At 60.4% G+C, this 20,424-nt stretch overlaps 1 protein-coding gene across 3 annotated transcripts; it reads left to right on the top strand.

Annotated features, from left to right (window-relative positions):
* Window positions 1-2,775: 2,775 nt before the first annotated feature.
* On the top strand, window positions 2,776-20,246 carry DGCR8 (DGCR8 microprocessor complex subunit). 3 transcript variants are annotated; one of them, XM_043901002.1, is made up of 14 exons: window positions 2,776-2,905; window positions 7,138-7,818; window positions 8,564-8,723; window positions 10,118-10,260; window positions 10,391-10,634; window positions 11,609-11,806; window positions 11,901-12,002; window positions 12,579-12,677; window positions 13,688-13,770; window positions 16,989-17,089; window positions 17,231-17,337; window positions 18,003-18,130; window positions 18,886-18,999; window positions 19,205-20,246. In XM_043901002.1, exons 2-14 carry the CDS (start codon window positions 7,417-7,419, stop codon window positions 19,286-19,288), a joined length of 1,965 nt encoding a protein of 654 aa, XP_043756937.1. In that variant the 5' UTR covers window positions 2,776-2,905; window positions 7,138-7,416; the 3' UTR covers window positions 19,289-20,246. The 3 variants fall into 3 exon arrangements, with proteins under 3 accessions (XP_043756937.1, XP_043756935.1, XP_043756936.1); XM_043901000.1 differs by having other exon boundaries at window positions 7,138-8,136; XM_043901001.1 differs by lacking the exon at window positions 2,776-2,905 and having other exon boundaries at window positions 3,330-8,136.
* Window positions 20,247-20,424: the final 178 nt, after the last annotated feature.

The following is a 20,424-nucleotide window of genomic DNA, read 5'->3' as shown; positions in this document are numbered from 1 at the left end:
CCTCCTGCCCAGGGGCCCCAGACTCAGGGAGGGGGGCCTGCCATCCCCGGGAACCCTCAGAGGGAGCAGGGCCTGTGACGGACACCCTGACCTCAGACGGCCAGCCTCGAACCAGGAGAATAAATCTCTGTTGTGTGAGCCCCTCACTGGCGTACTTTATCTTGGCAGCCGAGCAAAATGAAAAATTGTGACCTTGTTTTACACACCTGTGGAGAACAGGGACAGCCCCGCAGCCCGCAGGCCAGGAGGGGGCAGGGTGAGGCCAGGTGGCCCTTGGGGCCCAGCCGTGCTGGGCTCGCCCACGTGCCCCGCTCTCACTGCTGATCCTGCCCCAGGGCCTTTGCTGTGAGGTTCCCTCTGCCTGAAGGGCTCCTCCCGCAGATGCCCATGCCGCACTCCCCCTCCCCCATCCCGCAGGTCTTTGCTCAAGTCTTGACTGTCACCCTGTCTGAGGCAGCCTCCCCATCTTGGTCTCTGCTGCACAACAGAAAGCCCTTGTCTTGACAGGCTGTGCATTGACCGAGTGTTGCTTGTGTGTCTCCCGGTAGGAACAAGAGCGTGAAGACCTTTTTTCTCTTCCACCCCTGTGTCCTGATGCCCCAGCCAGATAGATAGTAGAGCCAAGGATGACAGTGCTGGCCCTTTGCACACCCCCTTGGCTCAGGCCAGTGTCTGGAAGCGAGGTCTCTGTTGTTTGGCGGATTCAGGACCTGGGTTAGCTGTCTCCTGGAAGGGCCTTTGACATGCCCAGAAGAGGCCTCTGTGTTTGTCACCAGATGCATCTGATCCCTGAGTCCCTGCCAGGGTCTCTTGTGCCCCTTCCCCAATGAACTGCTTGTTCAGCCCCAGGACGGCCGAGTGGAGGTGTGCAGGCACAGAGGCTGGAGGCCTGGGACTGAGCAATGTAGAGGCCCGTCTGTGAGCACAGCCAGTGAGGGACCTCGGGGACCTCGGGTCTAGTCCTGTCTAGCCTAGGCTCCTGGCTCCTATGAGCACACCACCAGCGAGGGATGCAGGGATCTTCAGGTCTAGTCAGTCTGTCGGGCCTGGGCTCCTGTCAGCAGAGATTCCCCCCTCCCCCCTCCCCCCTTCTCGTCTTTTGATCTCCTGTGCTGGCAGAGACCCCCTCAAGTGAGCCAGGCTGAGATGGAAACCCAGAAGCCCAGAGGGAAAGGTTTCCTCCCCCAGCTTGTGCTGGAGTTCCAGCTTCCAGGCATTGATCTTTGTGACTCCGATGCTGGAGCTGGCTGAGGACAGCGGGGCGGTCCCGTGGTAAGGTCCTTGTCTGTCACCTGCTTGGTGCCAGGCCAAGTGGGAAGTTGGCTGTAGTGTGCAGGGCTGAGGTCTCAAGTTTGACTGGGGTAGGTGGGGTTCCTACCTCACCAGGCAATGAAGTGTGGTGAGGCAGCTAGCTGGAGGGTGGTGGGCTGGGGGTTCCCATGGGCTCTGACTGCACTGGGCAAGGCCAGCAGCTGGCCGAGTCCAAGTACCAGACCCTCACAGGGCTCGGTGCCCGCTGTGGAGTGCCTGGTGCCAACCTCATGGCGCAGCCTGGCAAGCAGAGGGAAGGCCTAGGTGGGCCTTCAGCTTAGGGACCTACAGCACCCCCTCCCCTGGCTCTTTTTAGGAAATGATTTCAACTTGCTACAAACTTGAAAAATGGAACAAAGAATCCAATATCCTTCCGGAGATCCAATCTCAATACCTTACCTAACCACAGTAAACGTTTACAACCATGAAATTAGCATTGATACAATATGGTTAACTAATCTGCTGACCTTTGTCCCACTAATAACCTTTGCCTGAGCAAAGACCCCCTCATCACACTTAGTTGTTGCTCCTACAGCCCTAGAGGGCTCCCCAGTCTCTCTCTGACTTGAATGATCTTGACATTTTTTGAAAAGCACTGGCCATTTTGGGGGTAGAAGGACCCTCCTGTGGGTTTGTGGGGTCTTTGTGATTACACACGGGTTTTGCCTTTGCGGCTTTAGTATGTCCTTCTCCAGAGGCCCTCCGTATGTCCCTTTATTGGCTTTTCCCCCTCTTTTCTTTTATCGAAGCATCTTGAAGACACAAAGCAACACGTCTTTATCCGCTCTGATGATGGACGTGTGCACCTTTGCTGGGGCGCCTGGCGGAGCGGTCTTCCCAGTTGGCTCCTGCAAAGTCACCGCCTTGGCCTTGCAGCCAGGGAGTGTTGGGGGGTGGGGGGGCTCTGTAACGCCGTCAAACTGACGGGCCCTGTCCGGCCCTCGGTCCGCACCGCCGGCGTTGGCCTGCAGTCGTCTCCGGGCCAGGGGAGCTCCCGCCTTGGCAGGGACAGTCCTGGCTCCTCGCGCAGGACAAGCGAGCCGAGAAGGGCCGGACAGCGGCGCCCCGCTTATCGTTACGCTCACCGCCTTCACACGGAAAGCGTGGAGGCCGGCGTGCCTGCGGTCTCGCCCAGGCCCGAGGCGCGCGCCCTGGGCTCCCACGCCCCGCTCCCGGCGTCCACCGCGCGCCCTCGCTCCCGGCGTTCCCCGCGCTCCCCCCATTCCCGGCGCCCTCCGCGGCCGCCGTCCTCCGCGCTCCAAGCCCCGCCCCAGCGGCGACCGTTAGCGCGGCGGCCGCCTCAGCGCCCGGTCGCGCCCGCGCAGCCGCGCATTTCATTGGGCCGCGCTCCGCGGCCGCGAGCGCCGCGCGCCGCCTATTGGCGGCCTCCGCAGCCAGCCCGGCGGCTCCCCCAATGCGGGCAGGCCGCGCGCAGGATTGGCTGCGCGCGCCAAGGCCCGCCCTCCGCTCGCCGCGCGCGGCAGGCGGGTCCCGCCGAGTGAAGAGCGCCCGCGCGGCCCCTCTGGAGGGCGGCGGCGGCGGCGGCGGCCGGGCCGCGAGGCTCTGCGCTGCGGGCGGGCCGCGGGCGCCGGAGGTAGGTGCGGGGCGCGAGGGGCGCCCCGCGGCCGGGCGGGTGGGCGGCGCTGTGGCCTGCGTGAGGCTCGCCCTTCCGCTCCCGGGCCGAGGCCGCGGGGCGGCGGGCGGCGGGCGGGCGCGGGCGCGGGCGGGCCTGGCCACGCCGAGTCCCCGGTCCGCCTTTGTGAGGCGCCGCGGGCGCGGGCGCGGGGCCCGCCGCGGTCTGGGCCGGGGCCGGGGGCCGCCGCGCCGCTCGCTCTACGCGCGGGCCGGCCCCGGGGTGTGAGGAGATCCCTCGTCCCGTGGGCCCGAAGCCGTAGACAGCTTTCGGGCGGGCAAGGTCCCGACCGCGGCGGTGCCGGCCCGGGACCCTGCCGGGCGCGAGAGCCTGGGAAGCCTGAGAAGCCGCCCTGCTTTTCCACCACACGCTCACGGACCCAGGGTCACGTAGACGATCGGGATGTGGTTTTGTCGTAACAATGACCCGGGGGTAGAAACAAGTGGAAGGTGACCACCTGTTGACAGTGGTCCCCGCCAGGTGTCCTCCGATGGACCTGGGTTGCTCAGGGTAGGAACTTGACTTGTTTGCATGCTCGCATGTGCCTCAGTTACCCGGCGCCCAGCAGTCCGGGATCGGGCAGGGGACTGTGCCAGGCCCCAAATGCTAGACAAGTGTCCTGTGTCCTGGCCGCAGACTGGACTCCAGTCCTGGGCGGCGGGTAGAGCGGGCCAGAAACTCTGCCGCAGTCGGTCACCCCCCAGAGGGGGGGATGGCCAGTCAGCAGTGGCGCCTGTGAGTGTGGGATGTGAGGCTGACAGGATGAGAAAAGGACGGGTGAGGTCATTCTGCCACTGGGTTGGGCGGAAGGCTGCAACGAGAGGCTTGACTGAAAGGCGGCAGCCACAGCACTGGACCATCCGAGACGGCGCCTCCACGCCAGCCCAGCAAGTGGACCCAAGTGAAGGGCGCTGTCGGAGTGTCTTGGTTTTACACTATGCTGGGACCTGGGGGTGCCTGCTGCAAGTCTGCTGCCGGCTCACTGTCCGCTTGGTGAGCCGGGTTTGCATCCCTGTGTGCCGTCAGCTGGAGCAGTAGCAATGGCAGGAGGACCAGCCTCAGCCTGTTGTGGCCCGGCCACCGCGTGGGGCACGTCCCCGGGCTTTTACAATCTGACTGTGACCTCAGGGTAGGGAAGTGAGTCTTGGCCTCTTGTAGGATCTGCGCTCCCTTCCTTGGCGATCTCGTCCAGTCCCTGATTTTAACACTGTCTCTCCTGACACCTGCCTGTCCGTCTCCAGCCCCGGCCTCCCTTCTGACAGCTGCACGCTTTTGGCTGCCTCTTCTACACCTCCACGTGTTACTTTGGTGCCAAGTAGCCGTGTCTAAACCTAGGCTATGATCTTCACCTGCCCGAACACTCCCCACGCTGACTTCACCACCTCTGCGCGCGACACCTCTGTCCCTGAGTGTGGAGTCTCCTCGGCCTCCATACACTCCTCAGGGCAGTTTCTCACCACCTCCAGCTTGACATGCTGGTCCAGGCTGCCTGGTGAGCCTCTTTATTTGTTTCTTTGTTCTCACCCTGTGCCTCCTATTATCTACCCACTTAGGGATTTTCTGGACACAGAGCTGTTCTTTTCAACCGTAAGTCTAATACCAAGGCAGTGCAGACCGGAGCTACCTTGCCTGAGTGGTAAAGCACTCCACCACCTTCTCGCTGTGTGACCTTGAGCAAGTTGCTTAACCTCTCTGTCCTTAACCTTTTTCTCACAGTGCTGTGTGAGAACTGGTGAGTGATAGTGCATAACATGCTTAGAACAGGGCCTGCCCGAGGGTTGGTTGCGACTGCTGACCTTGGATCGTGTGACCTCACCGCTTGGACCCTCCTGTCCAGGGGCCCGTCTCTCGAGATAAGAGCCGGAGTCCTGGTCTCCCTTGCCCTCACTGCCCTGGCCTCTTCCCCCGGGCACACTGCTGTCATCCACCACCCCGTGCTCCACCCCGGGGCCTTTGCTCTTCTCGGGGTTGCCTGGAATATCCCCTCCTCCGCCTTCAGGGGGTGTTGGCTGTGAAGCCTTCACTGCCCACCCTTTCCTCAACTCCTTGCTTTGCTTTCTCTTGAACGCGTCTCAGTTTTTCTTAGTTGTTACTTGTCCATCTCTCTGCTAATGTGTGAGCTCGGGCTGGGGGTTTTGTCTGTCTCCCGTCCTCAGCATCTGCAGTGTTCTGTGTGCGCCACATGGAAGGCGTTGACGGGTGCAGATAGCGAACAGGGAAGGTCAGGAGCGTGCTCGGGACAGCCTGCAGTGGAGCCCTCAGCGCACTGCCGCCCCAGGGCCAGGCGGCTCCCCAAACTCCAAGGACCACTCGCCGCAGCTCCCAGCCTGCACTTGGGGCACCTCTTCAAGGCCTCCCTTCATCAGGTTTCATAGTTATCATCTTGGTTCTTTGCTTCTAAACTGAGCTTCTCAGCCTCTGAACATGGCCGGAGGTGTCCCCGTCCTCTTCACGTCTCTTCGTTTTAGCCTTTTTGGCCCCCAGAATCACGTGTGGGCTCTTGCTGGGGTCTCTGCAGACCTGCCTGGTGCCCAGGGCTTTGGTCCTGGTCGTGTCTGTGTTCCATAGTGCTGGGCGTGCTGACCTGTCCTCTGAATTGAGCTTTCTTGGTGCCAGGAGACTGGCCTTACCCCGCTCGGTGGTCCTTGTGCACGTCTGGTGCCTCCTCAGTGGTCTCCCGGTTCCGCGTCCGTCATCACCTGTGTGCCATGTTTCCTTGGTCCTTAGCACTTTTGGCAGACATGCCTGCGGGGGAGGTATTGTGTTCAGAAACATGAGGACACCTTGGGACCCGGGAAGTAGAAGACAGGTCAGTGGTTGCTGCCCCCTTGTTCATGCTGATACCCCATCAGAGTAGGTGGTCAGTGAATAGTTGTCGGATGAATTGATTACATCTAAACAAGTCTTTGTCTTTTACGTCCTGTTCCTCCACTGTAACCTCTTAAACGTGTGGTGTCTGCTGTTTCCTGTCTGTCTGCAACCCGCAAGCCGCCCCGAGTGGTGTGGGCACGCATGTGTGTCTGCATCCATGTGCATGGCATGTTCGTGCGTGTCTGCACGGTGTGGAGGTGCGTGTGTGCACGTGCGTGCGTGTCTGCACGTGTTCTGCTCGGCTGGAACCTCCCTCCCGCGGCCCTGTGTTTGGACGCCCCACCCTGCCTTCTCAGCCTGGTGTCTTCCCTCTGGTGCAAACTCCCCAGGGTTGCGTCCTCAGCCCTTTTCTTGGTCTGCCCTCGCTCTCTGGGTGGCCTCTCCTGTGGTTTGGGTAACCGCCTGGCCGACGCATCCTGGTGGCCTCGGCCCTGTTGGCCGGGTCTGCCCAGAGGCTCCGAGCACCCTTCTTTGCGGGCCCTGCCTGAGTGTCCCCTGGGGAGTGGCCCTGTTGGTCTTTGGGGCTGCCTTGTCCTGGTCTCGGCCTCCACCCGCTCAGCAGTGTGGTCAGTTCTGTGTCCACTGTTCTCACGGGTGCGGGCCTCCCTTCTGCTTAGGGACTGAACTGTGGCTTGAGGGTCCCTTCACCCCGGGCCTCCCTGTTGCCCCCTCATGGAGCCAGGCTCCAGGCGGCTGCCAGGACTCCTGTGCCTGGGCTTAGCCAGCCCCTGCAGCCTCTTCCTGCCCGCCCGGCTGGGCTCCATCCCGGGAGCAGAGCCACGCCCAGCCTGCTGCATCCCTGCCCCTGGCCCCATGCCCTGAGGTCCTGGGTGGCGGAGCCCCAGCCGTGCCTCTGAGGCCGTAGTGCCGCAGAGCTGAGCGGAGGGCCGCCCGCTTGCCCTTTGACTGACCGGCCCACGCAGGTGAGTGGACCCACATCACTGGTGCTGGAGGGAAGCTGCACACCCCCGTGTGCTGTGGAAGGGCGGCCGCATGAGCCGAGCCAGGGGAGTGCCGCGGTGCAGTGTAGTGGAGGAGTTCTGGTTTTTTTAATCCTTTTTGAACCTAATTATAATATGTTTTTTGTGTTTCTGAAGTTGGAAATACAGTGGACAACTAGTAAAATACTTGACTTAGGACTTAAGTTATAATTTAGGTTCTGAAGAAGGGAGTCAGGTTCGCCTGTTCTGAAGTGTAGAAGGTGCTCTTCTCAGGCAGTGTCACTGAAGTCTTTACTGCACCGTCCGTAGCACTGGACTCTCGGTGCCAGGAAGCGGAAGGTCTCTGTCACTGTGTGACGATGCCTTTACGTCTCTTTGCAGGTGGAGGAAGACGGGTGCCCCTTCGGCTCGAGGACAGACTCGCGTAGTCATCAGTCATTTAAGCTGAGTGCATTGTGATTTCCAATAATTGAGGCAGTGGTTCTAAAAGCTGTCTACATTAATGAAAAGAGCAATGTGGCCAGCTTGACTAAGCCGCCAGCGTGCGCAGCGCGGGCAGGACGCACCCGGGTCTCGACGGACTTGTGCATGTTAGCTGTCTAGAGTTATGTCAGGTTTTTAAAAACTCTGGTCTTTTAAAGTAGTCCTAACCACTTTACTATGGAGACATGTGAGAGCCCCTCTCCTCTCCCGCGTGAGCCCGCAGGAGGAGTGGCGATGGAGGACCGAGCTTGCCCCCTCCGCTCGCTGCCCCGTGGACAGTCTCCACCACCTCCCCTGCAAACGTCCAGTGATGCAGAGGTAATGGACGTTGGCTCTGGTGGTGATGGACAGGCCGAACCCCCTGCCGAGGACCCGCTCAACTTCTACGGAGCTTCTCTTCTCTCCAAAGGATCCTCCTCTAAGGCCCGCCTCCTCGTAGACCCGAACTGTAGTGGCCACAGCCCGCGCACTGCGCGGCACGCACCTGCGGTCCGGAAGTTCTCCCCTGACCTTAAGTTGCTTAAGGATGTAAAGATTAGCGTGAGCTTTACGGAGAGCTGCAGGAGTGAGGACAGGAAGGTGCTGTACACGGGAGCGGAGCGCGACATGCGGGCAGAGTGTGGCCTGGCCCTCAGCCCTGTCAGTGGGGACGTGCATGCTGGTCCCTGTGGCGGGGGCGCGGGGAACGGGGTAGGCGCCGGGGGTGAGAGTGCGGGTAGGAGGGACGAGGAGCATGAGCTGGATCAGGAGAGGAGAGTGGAGTACGCAGTGCTCGATGAGTTAGAAGACTTTACTGACAATTTGGAGCTAGAGGAAGAAGGCGCAGGCGGGTTCACGGCTAAAGCGATCGCGCAGAGAGACAGAGTGGACGAAGAGGCCTTGACTTTCTCCTACGAGGTATGTCGGCGTCCCCTCCTTTGGCGCACTCTTAGCAAAACCCAGAGAGAGGTGTTTGGGAGTTGCAGCATCTCTGGGAAGCCCATGTTGCAATGTTACAGAGGAAAAAAAAAACCCACAGGAGGTAGAAAGGTCCATGCGGAAAGAAAGAGCCGTCAGGAGTCCAGGGGTCCCGCCTCTGCTAACAGAGAGTTTGGCTGACAGGTCTGCCTTGTACCCGTGTCTCAGCCGACTTGGAACGGTCTGCTGGTCACGAGCGTGTGCTTTGGCTGGCCGTTTCATCCTCTTTGTTTTTCAGATGCTCGTGCGCCACAGAGGCGCCCCTAGGCCCCTGAGACCACCTCCTCTCTGTGTTGTTGCTGACGCCTGCCCATGGGCAGGAGTGTGGGTGCCAGGGGCCGCGGTTTCTGAACAGTGTGTTTTGCAGGATGATTTTGACAATGATGTTGATGCTCTCCTGGAAGAGGGCCTCTGTGCTCCCAAAAAGAGGCGAATGGAGGAGAAATACGGAGGAGACAGCGATCACCCTTCGGACGGGGAGACAAGCGTGCAGCCAATGATGACCAAGATTAAAACCGTGCTCAAAAGTAAGTCGGGCCAGGAAGTAGCGAGCGTGCTCGGCCGCATGCTACGCTGGGAGAGCCCTCAGGCTGCTGGGCGGCAGTCTGGGCGGCCGTGTGTATCTGCGGGCAGAAGGGTCCTGTCAGTGACGGGAAGCTTGGAATGTGAGGACACACCCTACGCACTGCCGTGGTGTGGGAAGGGGGCTTCCGGGCGTGTGGAGGCTGCAGACAGAGGCAGTGCTGAGTGTGGGGGCTGCTCGTGGCCCCTGTCTGAGTTCTCAGTTCTCTGCCGAGTGCTGGGGAAGCTGCTGGAAGCAGGCAGGACTCATTCCACAGTCTGCGCTGAAAGCAGACCCGTGGCTCACACGTGGGCAGAGGTGGAGGGGTCATGGGTACACTGGGAAGAGCGGTTGGGGTGCCTCTTGGTGTCGGGTGGGCGATGGGAAGGGGCTGGAGGGACTCGGGCACACAGGTGATGCCTTCCGCTGAGGACCGTGCAGGTGGCCAGCGTGACAGGAGGAACTGAGGAGTGGCTGGCGCGCCGTCTCCCGGCCGCAGAGCAGACCCGTCGGCAGGGCTGGGTGTGTGTCTGCCGTGTGGGCTGTGGTCTGCTCACGGTCACGGACACGCCTCCTCCTCCTTGGTTACCCAGGGCTGGTTGCAGGCAGCTCCTGGCCCAGCCCACAGGCCCAGGGTGACTGTGCGTGCCCAGCCTTGCCCTCCCTCCCAGGGCCGTCCTGACGCTGGTGTTCGCCTGGCGTCAGCCACGTGCAGGTGTCAGACCTGACACAAGGGAGTCGTTTCCGTTCCCACAAGTGTTGGTGGGGCTGTTTTCATCTCGTCCATGTGTTTTTTTAGATTCCACGTGGCATTTCGCTTTTGTTTCTGAGTTTTTCACTTGCTCCCAATACCGGTAAGAAAAGCAAGCTGTCCTTGAGTCTTTGTCTTGTGCATCTCCCAGCAGCCAGGCCTGTCCGTGGCAGCTCGGGACAGTGCAGGCTTGCCATCTGGTCACAGGGAGCAGTGACCCACCGTCTGCAGTTCCTAGCGGAGCCTACCCAGCCCCTGTGGCTGCACCCGCGGGAGGCGGGCGGAGACGCAGTGTCAGGGCGGCAGAGCTGCAGCGAGGCCCTGTGTCTCGCGGAGCCCTGCTTGGGCTGTGCGGTGTGTCCGGGGACTAGAGCAGGTGAAGAGGGTCTTGTCGCCCACGGGTCCCACAGAGGCTTGGACCCAGCACGCAGAGGAGCGGCTTGCAGGCGGGGCTGGGCTCTCCTGGTGGGGGTGGGCCGTCCCCACCCTGCTCAGAGCTTTTCTGTAAGGCCAGCTCCGGCATGCTGCTGTTTCTGCCCTGGGGCTGACTGTGACTGTCCTGACGGTGCCCACGCGGCTGTGACCACAGCTGTTCTTGCCCCGCGCAGGCCGTGGCCGCCCACCGACGGAGCCACTGCCCGACGGCTGGATCATGACGTTCCACAACTCCGGAGTGCCCGTGTACCTGCACCGGGAGTCGCGGGTGGTCACCTGGTCCAGGCCCTACTTCCTGGGGACAGGAAGCATACGGGTAGGGGCCGCGTCCCTCGTGCGCTTGGTCTTGTGAGTTGCAGGAGGAGGGTGGCCGCCAGGCAGGCCGGTGGGGGCATCAGAGGCCTGTGCATCCGGCCTGGTGACCTGCGCGGTCTCCCTGCTCGTAGAAACACGGCCCTCCCCTGACCAGCATTCCCTGCCTGCACTACCGGAAGATGAAGGACAGCGAGGAGCGGGAGCGGGGCGTGGGGCTCGCCCCCCCAGAGCCAGAGCTGCCCCCAGACGACCCTGACCCCCTAGGGGCCGACGCGGGGCCCCCAGACGAGAAGGACCCGCTGGGGGCTGAGGCCGCGCCTGGGGCCCTGGGGCAGGTGAAGGCCAAGGTGGAGGTGTGCAAGGATGAGTCAGTTGGTAAGCTTTGGGGGGAACTTGGTCCCTAGGGAGGAGGGGCCCCGTCTGTGCCTGCCCGCCCCCGAGCTCAGGAGACCCGCCTGCTGACCGTGTCGCCGCCCGGACAGCCTTTGGTCGTGACCGTCCGGCCTCTGCGCCGCGGCGTGCTCGTGTGGGTCCTGGGGTCCCACCGCCGGGGTGGGTGCAGCTGCTGTTTCAGCCCTGTGGGCACCCTCAGTCGTGGGCCATCCCTCCCATGTCTCTTCCATGGGGGCGGGCTCTCTTAGCCCCTGCCCAGTCCCTGTTAGAGAGCAGCGCGTTTTCGAGCCCCAGGTGTCTGTGTGCTCCTGTCCGTGAGGGGCTGGGGGCTGCTCCCAAGGAGGGGCCGCGTCTGGGGCTGGCAGGGAGGCCTCTGGGGAGCGCGCTGGTGCTCTGCAGGGACGGGGGTGTTCTCGAGACACAGCTGGAAGGGGCCCTCGTCTGCCTGATGGTCTCCCCATGGCACCATCCTCAGCGCGTGCCCGCTGCTCTACACTCCTGTGTGGGGAGCTCTGTGGTTTTGCTCTGTCCCTAAGTGTGCAAGCATGTGCGTGGTGCCTCAGGCCTCTGGGGGAAGCAGCGGGGTGGGGCTGATGGGAGGCCTGGGATCCTGGGGGAGAGGCGGGGGCAGGAGGCCGTGCTGGGCGCGATGCCTCTGCTGTGGGCCATCGGCACCTGGTTCCCATGGGGAGAAGGTCCTGGAGGCTGATAGTGGTGTTTTTTTTCTAACATTCCTTTTTCTTTGTTTATTTTTGTTTTTTTGTTCTAAATAAACTAAAAGGATAGCCCAGAAGTTTCTCCCTAGGGAACCTGGCAGAGCGAAGGAGCCTGATTGCTTGGCCCCTCATCCTTGAGGGGAAGCGGGAGGGGTGTCGTGTAGCCAGGACCTGTCCTGCCACCGAGGGGGTGACTCTGGTTGGGAGTCCGTCACTCGGGTCTCTGGTCAATCCGTGCAGACCTTGAGGAGTTTCGGAATTACCTGGAGAAGCGCTTTGACTTTGAGCAAGTGACCGTGAAGAAGTTCAGGACGTGGGCTGAGCGTCGGCAGTTCAACCGAGAAATGAAGCGAAAACAGGCCGAGTCAGAGAGGCCCATCCTGCCCGCCAACCAGAAGCTCATCACACTGTCTGTGCAGGACGCGCCCACGAAGAAAGGTGAGCCCAGCCCCGTCCGCCCTGCGGCGCAGAGGTCCCTTGCACAGGCGGGGTCCCAGGCTGCTCTGAGACGGCCCCTGTCGTCACGTCACAGAGTTTGTCATCAACCCCAACGGGAAGTCTGAGGTGTGCATCTTGCACGAGTACATGCAGCGCGTGCTCAAGGTCCGCCCCGTGTACAGCTTCTTCGAGTGCGGTGAGTGCCGCCGCCCCTTCCGGCCTTCCCATCGTCCCGCCTCTGTCTCGGCCTCCTCAGGCATCAGGCGCTGCCTGGAGCTGCTTGTCAGCCCCGCCTGCTGGGATGAGACAGGAAATGGAGGGGGTCGTCCTCACCTGCCGTCCCCTCCCCACGCCCTGCGCACCGCGCCTGACCCCCACAGCCCCCCCAGGCCTCTGGCTGGAGGAGCCGCGGCCCTGTGCTGGTTTCCGGCTCCCTCTGTGCCGCCCTCAGCGCTCCTGAGTGAAGGCCGGAAGCTCGGGTCCGCCGTGGTCTCCCTGCTTCTTGGGCTTGCCTAGTCTGCATTCCCACCCCCTCCTTTTGTGTGTGCCCCTGCGCCCATCCACCTTTCTCAGACCTCGGTCTCTGTCCCGGGCGGCTCTGCCTCTGGCCTGTCTCCCTCTGTGGCTGCCCACTGTCCCGGGGACCCCCGCCTTGCCTTCCTGCCGCAGCCGTGCCCCACGCTCTGCGGTGAGCAGAGTGTAGAGTGTGTGTGTGCTGGTGTGCTCTGAATGTCCTGGCACATGTGTTTTAAAGTGGTCGTTTTAATTTAAGAGAACCCAAGCGAGCCTTTTGGTGCCTCAGTGACCATTGACGGTGTGACCTATGGATCTGGAACGGCAAGCAGCAAAAAACTGGCCAAGAACAAAGCTGGTAACGTGCCTGCTGGTGTCTGGGGGACCGTGTGAACCACCCTGGCTGGAGGTGGGGTGGGCGAGTCTGGTATTTATGGAGTTATCCACTTGGATGTTTTTAAGTTATGCACTCACTGGCAAGGATTCACCAAGAGGCAGGCTGTGAGAAGCGAACATAGAAGGCTTTCGTCCGCTTGGATGGGTGGGCCGGCGCCTCCTGCCCCGGCCCTCCACTCCCTCAGCACACACAGCGCTCTGGGTTGCCTGAGCCTGGGCGCCATCTGTGTAGACCCTGCATGGCGGACGTGCTCCTCAGGGGTCCTGATGTCCGTGAGGACCACTCCCGAGTGCTTCTGGCTGAGACTTGGGGCTGCCGGTCCAGAGCACAGCCGGGCAGGCCTTGGGAGCTCCTCCTGTTGCGCCTGCTGCTGGCTGTATTTGCACACCGGGCGGGAGCGTGCTTCTGGGAGCCATTTAGCACCTCCTGGGGAGGACCCGTGGCGGGCTGGCTGTGGCTGTGCCCTAGGCCCTGGCGCCCCGTCTCCGCATGTCTTAGAGCAACTCTGTGCTCACAGAGCCTGGGCCATGTCCGCTCCCTTGCCACCTCCCTGCGGCTCAGGCTGGCGCAGGGTCTGAGCTCCGGGGCTCAGAGTCCGCCCCCCTTGGTCTCCCTTGGTGGCTGATGCTGAGGATGATGGACTGTGTGGCCGTCCCCTCGCCAGGCTGCGCCAAGGTTGCGTGGTCTGCCTCCCCCGCCCCAAGAGGCCGCTCCACTTCAGAGAGGCTCCAGAGGGTCTTCCGGCTCCACCCACCCGTGGGCTGTTCGCAGGCTTTCAAGGCAGAAAGCTGTGAGGTGCAGCCGTCCTCATGGCACCCCCACCCCCACCCTGGTGAGGCTGGCCCCTGCAGGCGCGCTCCTGTGCCCGGGGCGCCCACACTGGGCCCGCAGAGCTCTCCCGAGTGCCGCCCCGCCCCTGGGGACTGGCTGCTGTCTGAGCTTGGCCCCTCACCCAGTGCTCCTCCCGGCAGCCCGCGCCACGCTGGAGATCCTCATCCCTGACTTCGTCAAGCAGACATCAGAGGAGAAGCCCAGAGACAGTGAGGAGCTGGAGGTGAGCCTGGGCCCGCCGCTCGCGTCGGGACGGGGAGGCCTGCCTGTTTCTGCGGGTGAGGGCTGTCCCCCTAGCAGGTCTCCGTCCCCCTGTCTTGCCGTGGGTGTGAGAAACTGTGTTTGCCGTACTGCACGGAAGTCACGCTGCGCTGAGAGCTGTGCGGTGGACGAGCCTTCGAGGCAGAGGCTGCAAAAGCTGGACTGTTCTTTGTGTTGAGAACCACTTAAAACTGTGAGCTGCTTTGGGTAGATTGCTTCTGTGGGTTTTTGTAGCAAGGGCTTCTTACACTGAAGGATACATCCTTTTTTTAAAACCAAACTATTTCTATTTGTTTGGTTTGCCAGGTTTTAGTTGTGTCACGTGGGTTCTAGTTCCCTGACCAGGGATAGAACCCAGGCCCCTTGTGTTGGAAGCATGGTGTCTTAACCACCGAACCATCGGGAAGCCCCTGCGCTCTTTTTTTATAACACCTTTATTGAAGTTTAACTCATATATGCCATAGTTTTTCCCTTTTCAGCTACACAGCACAGTAGGTTTTTGTATTCTCAGATTGTGTTCATCACTCCTGAAGGAAACCCTGTCCGTGTTATCTGGTCCCCGGTCTCGTCCAGCTCCCCAGCCCTGGCGGCACTGGCTGCTTTCTGTGCTGGGTCCGCTGCCTCTGACGTCTGCAGTCAGTGGAGCCAGACCCAGGTGCTCCTACTGACTGCTGGTGACCCGGGGCTTTATCAGCGTGAGGACGTTTCCTTCCACTCCTGGTTTGTTGACTGTTTCTGTCTGCAATGGATGTTGGGTTTTGAATTTTCTGCTTCTGTGAGATGATCACATGGTTTTTATCTTTGATTTTACTGATGTGGGGTTATGTTCCATTAGCTTTTGAATATAAAACAAACCTCACATTCCTGGGATAAGTCCCACTCAGTTGCGGTGCACGGTTCTCTTTATGTGTGGATCGGCTTGGCTTGCTGCTGTTTTTTTAAGGGTTTCTGCAGCTGTGTTTCTAAGGGGTGCTGGTCTGTATTTTTTTTCCTTATGATGTCTTTGGTGTTGGTATCAGGGCAGTACTTGCCTCGTAGAATGAGTGGGAAAGTCTTCCTTCCTCTTTCATCGTGTGGAAAAGTTTGCGAAGGATTGGTGTTAATTTTTAAACACTTGGTAGAATTCACCAGTGAAACCATCTGGGCCTGGACTCTTCTTTGTTTTCAGGTTGTTCACTTGTGCATTCTCAGGCTTTCTGCTGCTTCTCGAGCCGGTTGTGGGATTCTGTGTCTTGGCAGGAGTTTTCCCAGGTGACCAGGTCCTCTAGGGGACTGGCATTCACAGTGCCCTCTTGTGACCCTTTTTACTTCAGCGGGGTTGTGATGTCCTGGCTTTCGTTCCTGAGTTTTAACAGTTTGAGTCTTTGTTTTCTTTTGGCCATTCTAATTCTAAGTGTTTGTCAGTGTTGTTGGTCTTTTCAAATACACAGCTTCTGGTTGTGTGGAAGTTCTCTTTTTTCTTCTCTGTTTCAGTTCCAGCCTTATTGTTTTTTTTTTTTTTTCTTTTTCCTGCCAGGCTTGTGTTTGGTTTGTCCTTTGTTCTAGTTTCTTAAGGTTTAGGGTATTGATTTGAGGTCTTTTTAAATGTGGGGTTTACAGCTGTCAATTTTCTTCTGTGTACTAATTTACATCCCATAATTTTCCTTTAATATATGTTGTCTTTTTGTTTTTATCTATGTCAAGATATTTTCCTAATTACTCTTGTGATTTTTTTTTTTCTTTGACCCAGTAGTTATTTTAGGACCGTTTACTTTTCATATATTTGTGAATCTTCCCAGTTTCCTTCAGTTATTGATTTATAACTTAATTCCATTGTGATTCAGAACCACAGCTTGTGTGATTCCAGTCAGTCCTTGAACGTTTGTCAAGGCTTGTACTGTGCCCGCCCGAGACGCTGGGCGTGTATGCTTGCCGGCGGAGTGAACTGGCCGAGCTGGTGAGGGGAGTGCTCACCTTTCTGGAGGGTCTGTCCTGGAGGGAGAGGTGTGAGCCCCCAGTTACTGCCGAGTTGTCTGTTCACTGCCATCATGTTTGCTCCCTGTATTTGGGGCTGTTAGGCGCCTATGTCTTTGTGATAATGTAATAAAGTAACAAATAGATGTTTGGTCTTTGTCCTTGATTCCTGCAAAGAGCTCATGAAGAAGAGAAATTACCATTTGGTTTTTGTCCTCAGTTCCTGAAATAGCTCCGTTTGATAAAAGTGAAGGGGACATTTGGGACTTTCCTGGCAGTCCTGTGGTTGGGACTGCACACTTCGGATGCAGGGGAATTGGGATCCTGCGTGCCAGGAGGTGCAGCCAAAAAGTAAAAACAATTTAAGTGAAGGGAACCCTTTATTCTAACCCCTTCCCTCTGCCTGAGTTCATGTCGAGGTGGCCCGAGGCGGGGGCCTGGTTGCTGGGGGCACCCCTGTGCAGTCGGGGGTAGGACTGCAGCCCTATCCTCCACCACCCGTGCCCGGGGTGGGCTCTCCCGTTGTGGCCGGTGGTCTGAGCAGCACCCTGACTGCGGGGCTTAGGGTGCCCTGGCCGGCGAACACCCAGAGGTGCGGGGAGGGAGGCACGCTCAGACAGGATGCTTTCCCGCTCGCTGGGACCAGGGCCACCTCCTGATGCTGTCGGGGAGGAAGCTCCCTCGCTCCTGGAGGAGCAGGTTCCCGGAGTTCTGTATGAAGAAGGTGGGGCTAGGGGCCCCAGGAGCTGGACAGTCAGGGAAGGGGCCTCCCTGTGAGGCTCTGACAGAGTGTGTGGTTGTGGGTCACGGCCAGCCTGCGAGGTGAACACAGCCCCACCAGGGAGGGCGCTGTGCTCCTGAGGGTCCCAGCCGCTGCGGGCTGACAAGGCCTCTGTCGCCAGCCTCGTTCTCTGAACCGGCTGGGCGCCTGCTCTTCGTCACCGTGGCCAAGTTTCTCTTCTGTCGTGTCTGGTCACTTTCTCTGTTCTAAATTCACTTACGATGGTTTTCAAGTTTTTTTCCCAAAGGTTGTGTGTCTTTAGCTTTCTGGCCAATGGTCTGATCAGACTCTGGTTCAGGACGGGCTCTGAGGCCAGCAGGCAGGTGTGTCTCGGGCGACCGGGCCCGAGGTGTGAGTGCAGCGTCACTGAGAGGCCGTGACAAGGGCGGGGGCAGCTGGATGGGCCCCGGGCGTGGCCGGCACTCACCAGCCGCTTCCCTCTGTAGTATTTCAACCACATCAGTATCGAGGACTCGCGGGTCTACGAGCTGACCAGCAAGGCCGGGCTGCTGTCGCCCTACCAGATCCTCCATGAGTGCCTTAAAAGGTGGGGTGTCCCTGCCCGGGACCTCTCCAGGGGACTGGCGGGGGTCCTGAGAGAGCCCTTCTGGGATGGGAGCCACGGTTTGGGAAGGATGGTGGGTGCCATCTCGGGACGATGTTGCCTACTATCTGCTTTGTCCCCCAGAAACCACGGGATGGGAGACACCTCCATCAAGTTTGAAGTAGTTCCTGGTAAAAACCAGAAGAGCGAATACGTCATGGCGTGTGGCAAGCACACAGTGCGCGGCTGGTGTAAGCCCCCCACCCCTCCACCCTGCACACGCGTGTACCTGCTTTCAGTGACCGCAGGGTCTGCTGCCTGGGCTCACCTGGGCCTCAGCCACGTGCTGACGGCGCCCAGGTGCGCCCTCCACACCGCACGTCACTCTGAGACCCAGCCAGCCTGCACGCCGCTGTGGTGGCTGGCGTCCCGGGCTTGAGCTGCCCACCTGGCTGGGCCATGGCCCCAGCTGCCGGCACGGCCCGCCCACTGCTGGGTCCCTGGGAGGGGGGCGGCTCACACAGCCCAGCACCGGGTAAGGGAGAAGGTCGTGCCCAAGCAGGCCGCGGAGACTGTGCAGACCGGGCCGTCCCCACGGACACCAGCGCTTGCTGAGCCCAGCCCTGAGCAGGGGGCAGAGGCCCTGCGCCCCTCCAGTCTGTTCTGCACCCTGGCCTCTCCTCCCTCTGTCTAGAAACATCTGCCGCACAGGACTCTCCCCCGCCCCCAGCCTGCCCTGCGGGACGCATCATCTGTGTGTCTAAAGCTGCAGGCAGGGGGCCTCGAGAGCCGCGTCCTGGGGGGCATCCTGCCCTCCCCGAGCCTCTGGCAGGCGGGGCTGTGTGGAGTGCGCCCGTCTGGACACGGTGCCCTGTGGACGTGGATGTCTTGACTCCATGTCCACATCTCCGCCCAGGTAAGAACAAGCGCGTTGGGAAGCAGTTGGCATCTCAGAAGATCCTGCAGCTGCTGCACCCGCACGTCAAGAACTGGGGGTCCTTGCTGCGCATGTATGGCCGTGAGAGCAGCAAGATGGTCAAGCAGGTAATGGGGGGGCGGGGCACAGCGGGCGGGCGAGTGCACGCGGGTGCTGTCCCAGGCACCAGCACCGTGTGCCTCTGAACAGCCTGTGTGTGTCCTCTGTTTTGGCCAAGATGTTGAGATTTCACAACACTGTTAAGTTTTTGTGCATTTAGGGCAAAGTACAGGGAACTGACATCTGTGGTCTTTGATTTTTTTCCCCTGACTTCAGAAATGGTCCCCAGTGAGTGGTGGGTGTGGAGGGTGAGGACTGCGGGGGGCACCCCAGCCATCCCCGAAGAGCTCCTGAGTCTGGGCTGGGGGAGTGTGGGGGGCCCTGTGGTGCTGGGCCATGAGTGGCTGAGCCGCTGCCTTCCTGTCTCTGCGTGGAGAGGGTCGTCCTCGGCCAGGAGCTGGGAAGTATGCCCGGCCCTGCCGGGAGGCCCCAGAACCATCGGGGGGTGCGGCCCATAGGCGTCCTCACACGGCGCTCACCCCACGAGAGTGCGGGGAGCGTGGTGTCGGTCCTCAGGCTTCTGGTGGCCATGGGGCAGGGCGAGCCTGGGCCCCTGCATGCTGTCCCCCAGACCACGTTGGGACCTGGTCACCCTCGGCGGAGGCCTCTGGGCATGGTGTGTGCCTGACTTGTGGCTGGCAGGCTGTGGGGGCCGGTGGACCCCCGCACCCAAGGCAGTGGAAGCAGGGATGGCTAGCAGCTTGGCAGGTGGGTCGTGGGACGGGAGGCCCGGCCGGTGCCGCCAGCAGGCTCTGCTCCCCAGGAGACCTCGGACAAAAGTGTGATCGAGCTGCAGCAGTTTGCCCGCAAGAACAAGCCCAACCTGCATATCCTGAGCAAGCTGCAGGAGGAGATGCGGCGGCTGGCGGAGGAGCGGGTACGCGGTGGCTTAAATCCCTGGGGACTGGGAACCTAACCCTCCTCTCCGGGGCGTCCGTCCGAATGACTCCTGGGAAGCGCCAGCGTGTGGTGCTGTGTGCTGGCCTCGCTCCCTCCCCAGGGCTCTGCAGTGCCTGTGGGCCCACCCCTGACTTCGGGCTGCGGTCCCTGTGGCCCCACCCCTGACTTCAATGTCCTTCCAGGAGGAGACACGCAAGAAGCCCAAGATGTCCATCGTGGCGTCTGCGCAGCCTGGCGGCGAGCCCCTCTGCACCGTGGACGTGTGAGGGCGGCCAGCTCAGGGCCGCCAGCGCACTGGGGATCTGCCTCTGGTTCCACGGCCCCCCTGCGTGCCTGACAGCAGGCCCATGCAGCTCCTTCTGGGGGCCACCTAAGGCCCCGGTGACTGTGTTCCGGCTTCCACCCACCTGCCACACAGGCGGACATGGACAGCTGGGAGATCGCCGTGGGGCTCTGCTCATGTGGACAGACCCTGAAGCTTTTCATGAATTTTCTGTGTAACGTGCACTGACCAGAAGTGATAGTTGATGACATGAAATGCGAAGGCCGTGCACCCTGGCTCCCACAGGCATGTAGGGACCCAGCCAGAAGGCGCAGGCCGGTACCCCTCCCCTTCCAGCCTCCTGGGTTTTCCTTCTTTTCTCTGGAAAAAGTTAACAGTAGGAAGGAGTATTTCAGAGGTTGCAGGCAAACCACCATGGTGATCTTTCTTCACCCAGAGAGGCGCTGCCCGTGGCACGGGCGCTGCCCTGCCTGCTTGCCGGCCCGGCATCTGTTCTTAGAGCCCTGAACACACCTTCGTGGACAGAGGCCCCTCACGTTTGCTGGCCTCTGCTGATTTTTTACTAAATTTTTGCACAGTCCTGTCTGTCCACCCATCAATTTTTAAAGCTTTTATTGTATTTTAGCGTTTGGAAAGAAGCTTTTACAGTGAGGGTAGAAGATAGGTATGGAATCACGTAGCAGATGTGACCAGTTAATGCATTTTAGCTCATGGACTTACTTATAAAGAGGAGCTGAAGATGCTCACGCTGGTGCAGGTGGCCCTTGACTACGTGCAGCTGTGCGGCGTGACCAGGCGGTCCCGTGGATGGGGGTGGGTCTGTTCCACCCTCAGCCACGGAGCCTTCAGAATGCCCCCCCCACGACTGAGGTCGGCCCCCGCGGACCTTTGTAAAACAATCCACAAATCAAGTCGCTGTAATTATACGCTTCTGTCCTGTCTACGGTGGTGAATAACAGCTTGACTGTTTGCCCTTAAAACAGCCAGTGCGCCACCTTGACACAATGCCTCACGCAGACTGGAGGTGGTGACCTCGCCACGGTCTGTCCTCCCTCTGTTCCCTTCCTCAGGCATGGGCACGGCTCTGCTGCAGGGGCAGCTAGGCCACAGCCACAGGCA

The sequence above is a fragment of the Cervus elaphus genome, chromosome 5 (assembly GCF_910594005.1).
Source record: "Cervus elaphus chromosome 5, mCerEla1.1, whole genome shotgun sequence".
Taxonomy (NCBI): domain Eukaryota; kingdom Metazoa; phylum Chordata; class Mammalia; order Artiodactyla; family Cervidae; genus Cervus; species Cervus elaphus.
This window is presented reverse-complemented; position numbering and strand designations above follow the sequence as displayed.

Bases quoted from the DNA above. Each gene is read 5' to 3' on its own strand.
- DGCR8 (XM_043901000.1), top strand. From the start codon at position 7,417: ATGGAGACATGTGAGAGCCCCTCTCCTCTCCCGCGTGAGCCCGCAGGA. The intron at 10,635-11,608 runs GTAAGCTTTGGG...CAATCCGTGCAG, and splicing joins GTGCAAGGATGAGTCAGTTG to ACCTTGAGGAGTTTCGGAAT. The intron at 17,338-18,002 runs GTAAGCCCCCCA...ATCTCCGCCCAG, and splicing joins GCACACAGTGCGCGGCTGGT to GTAAGAACAAGCGCGTTGGG.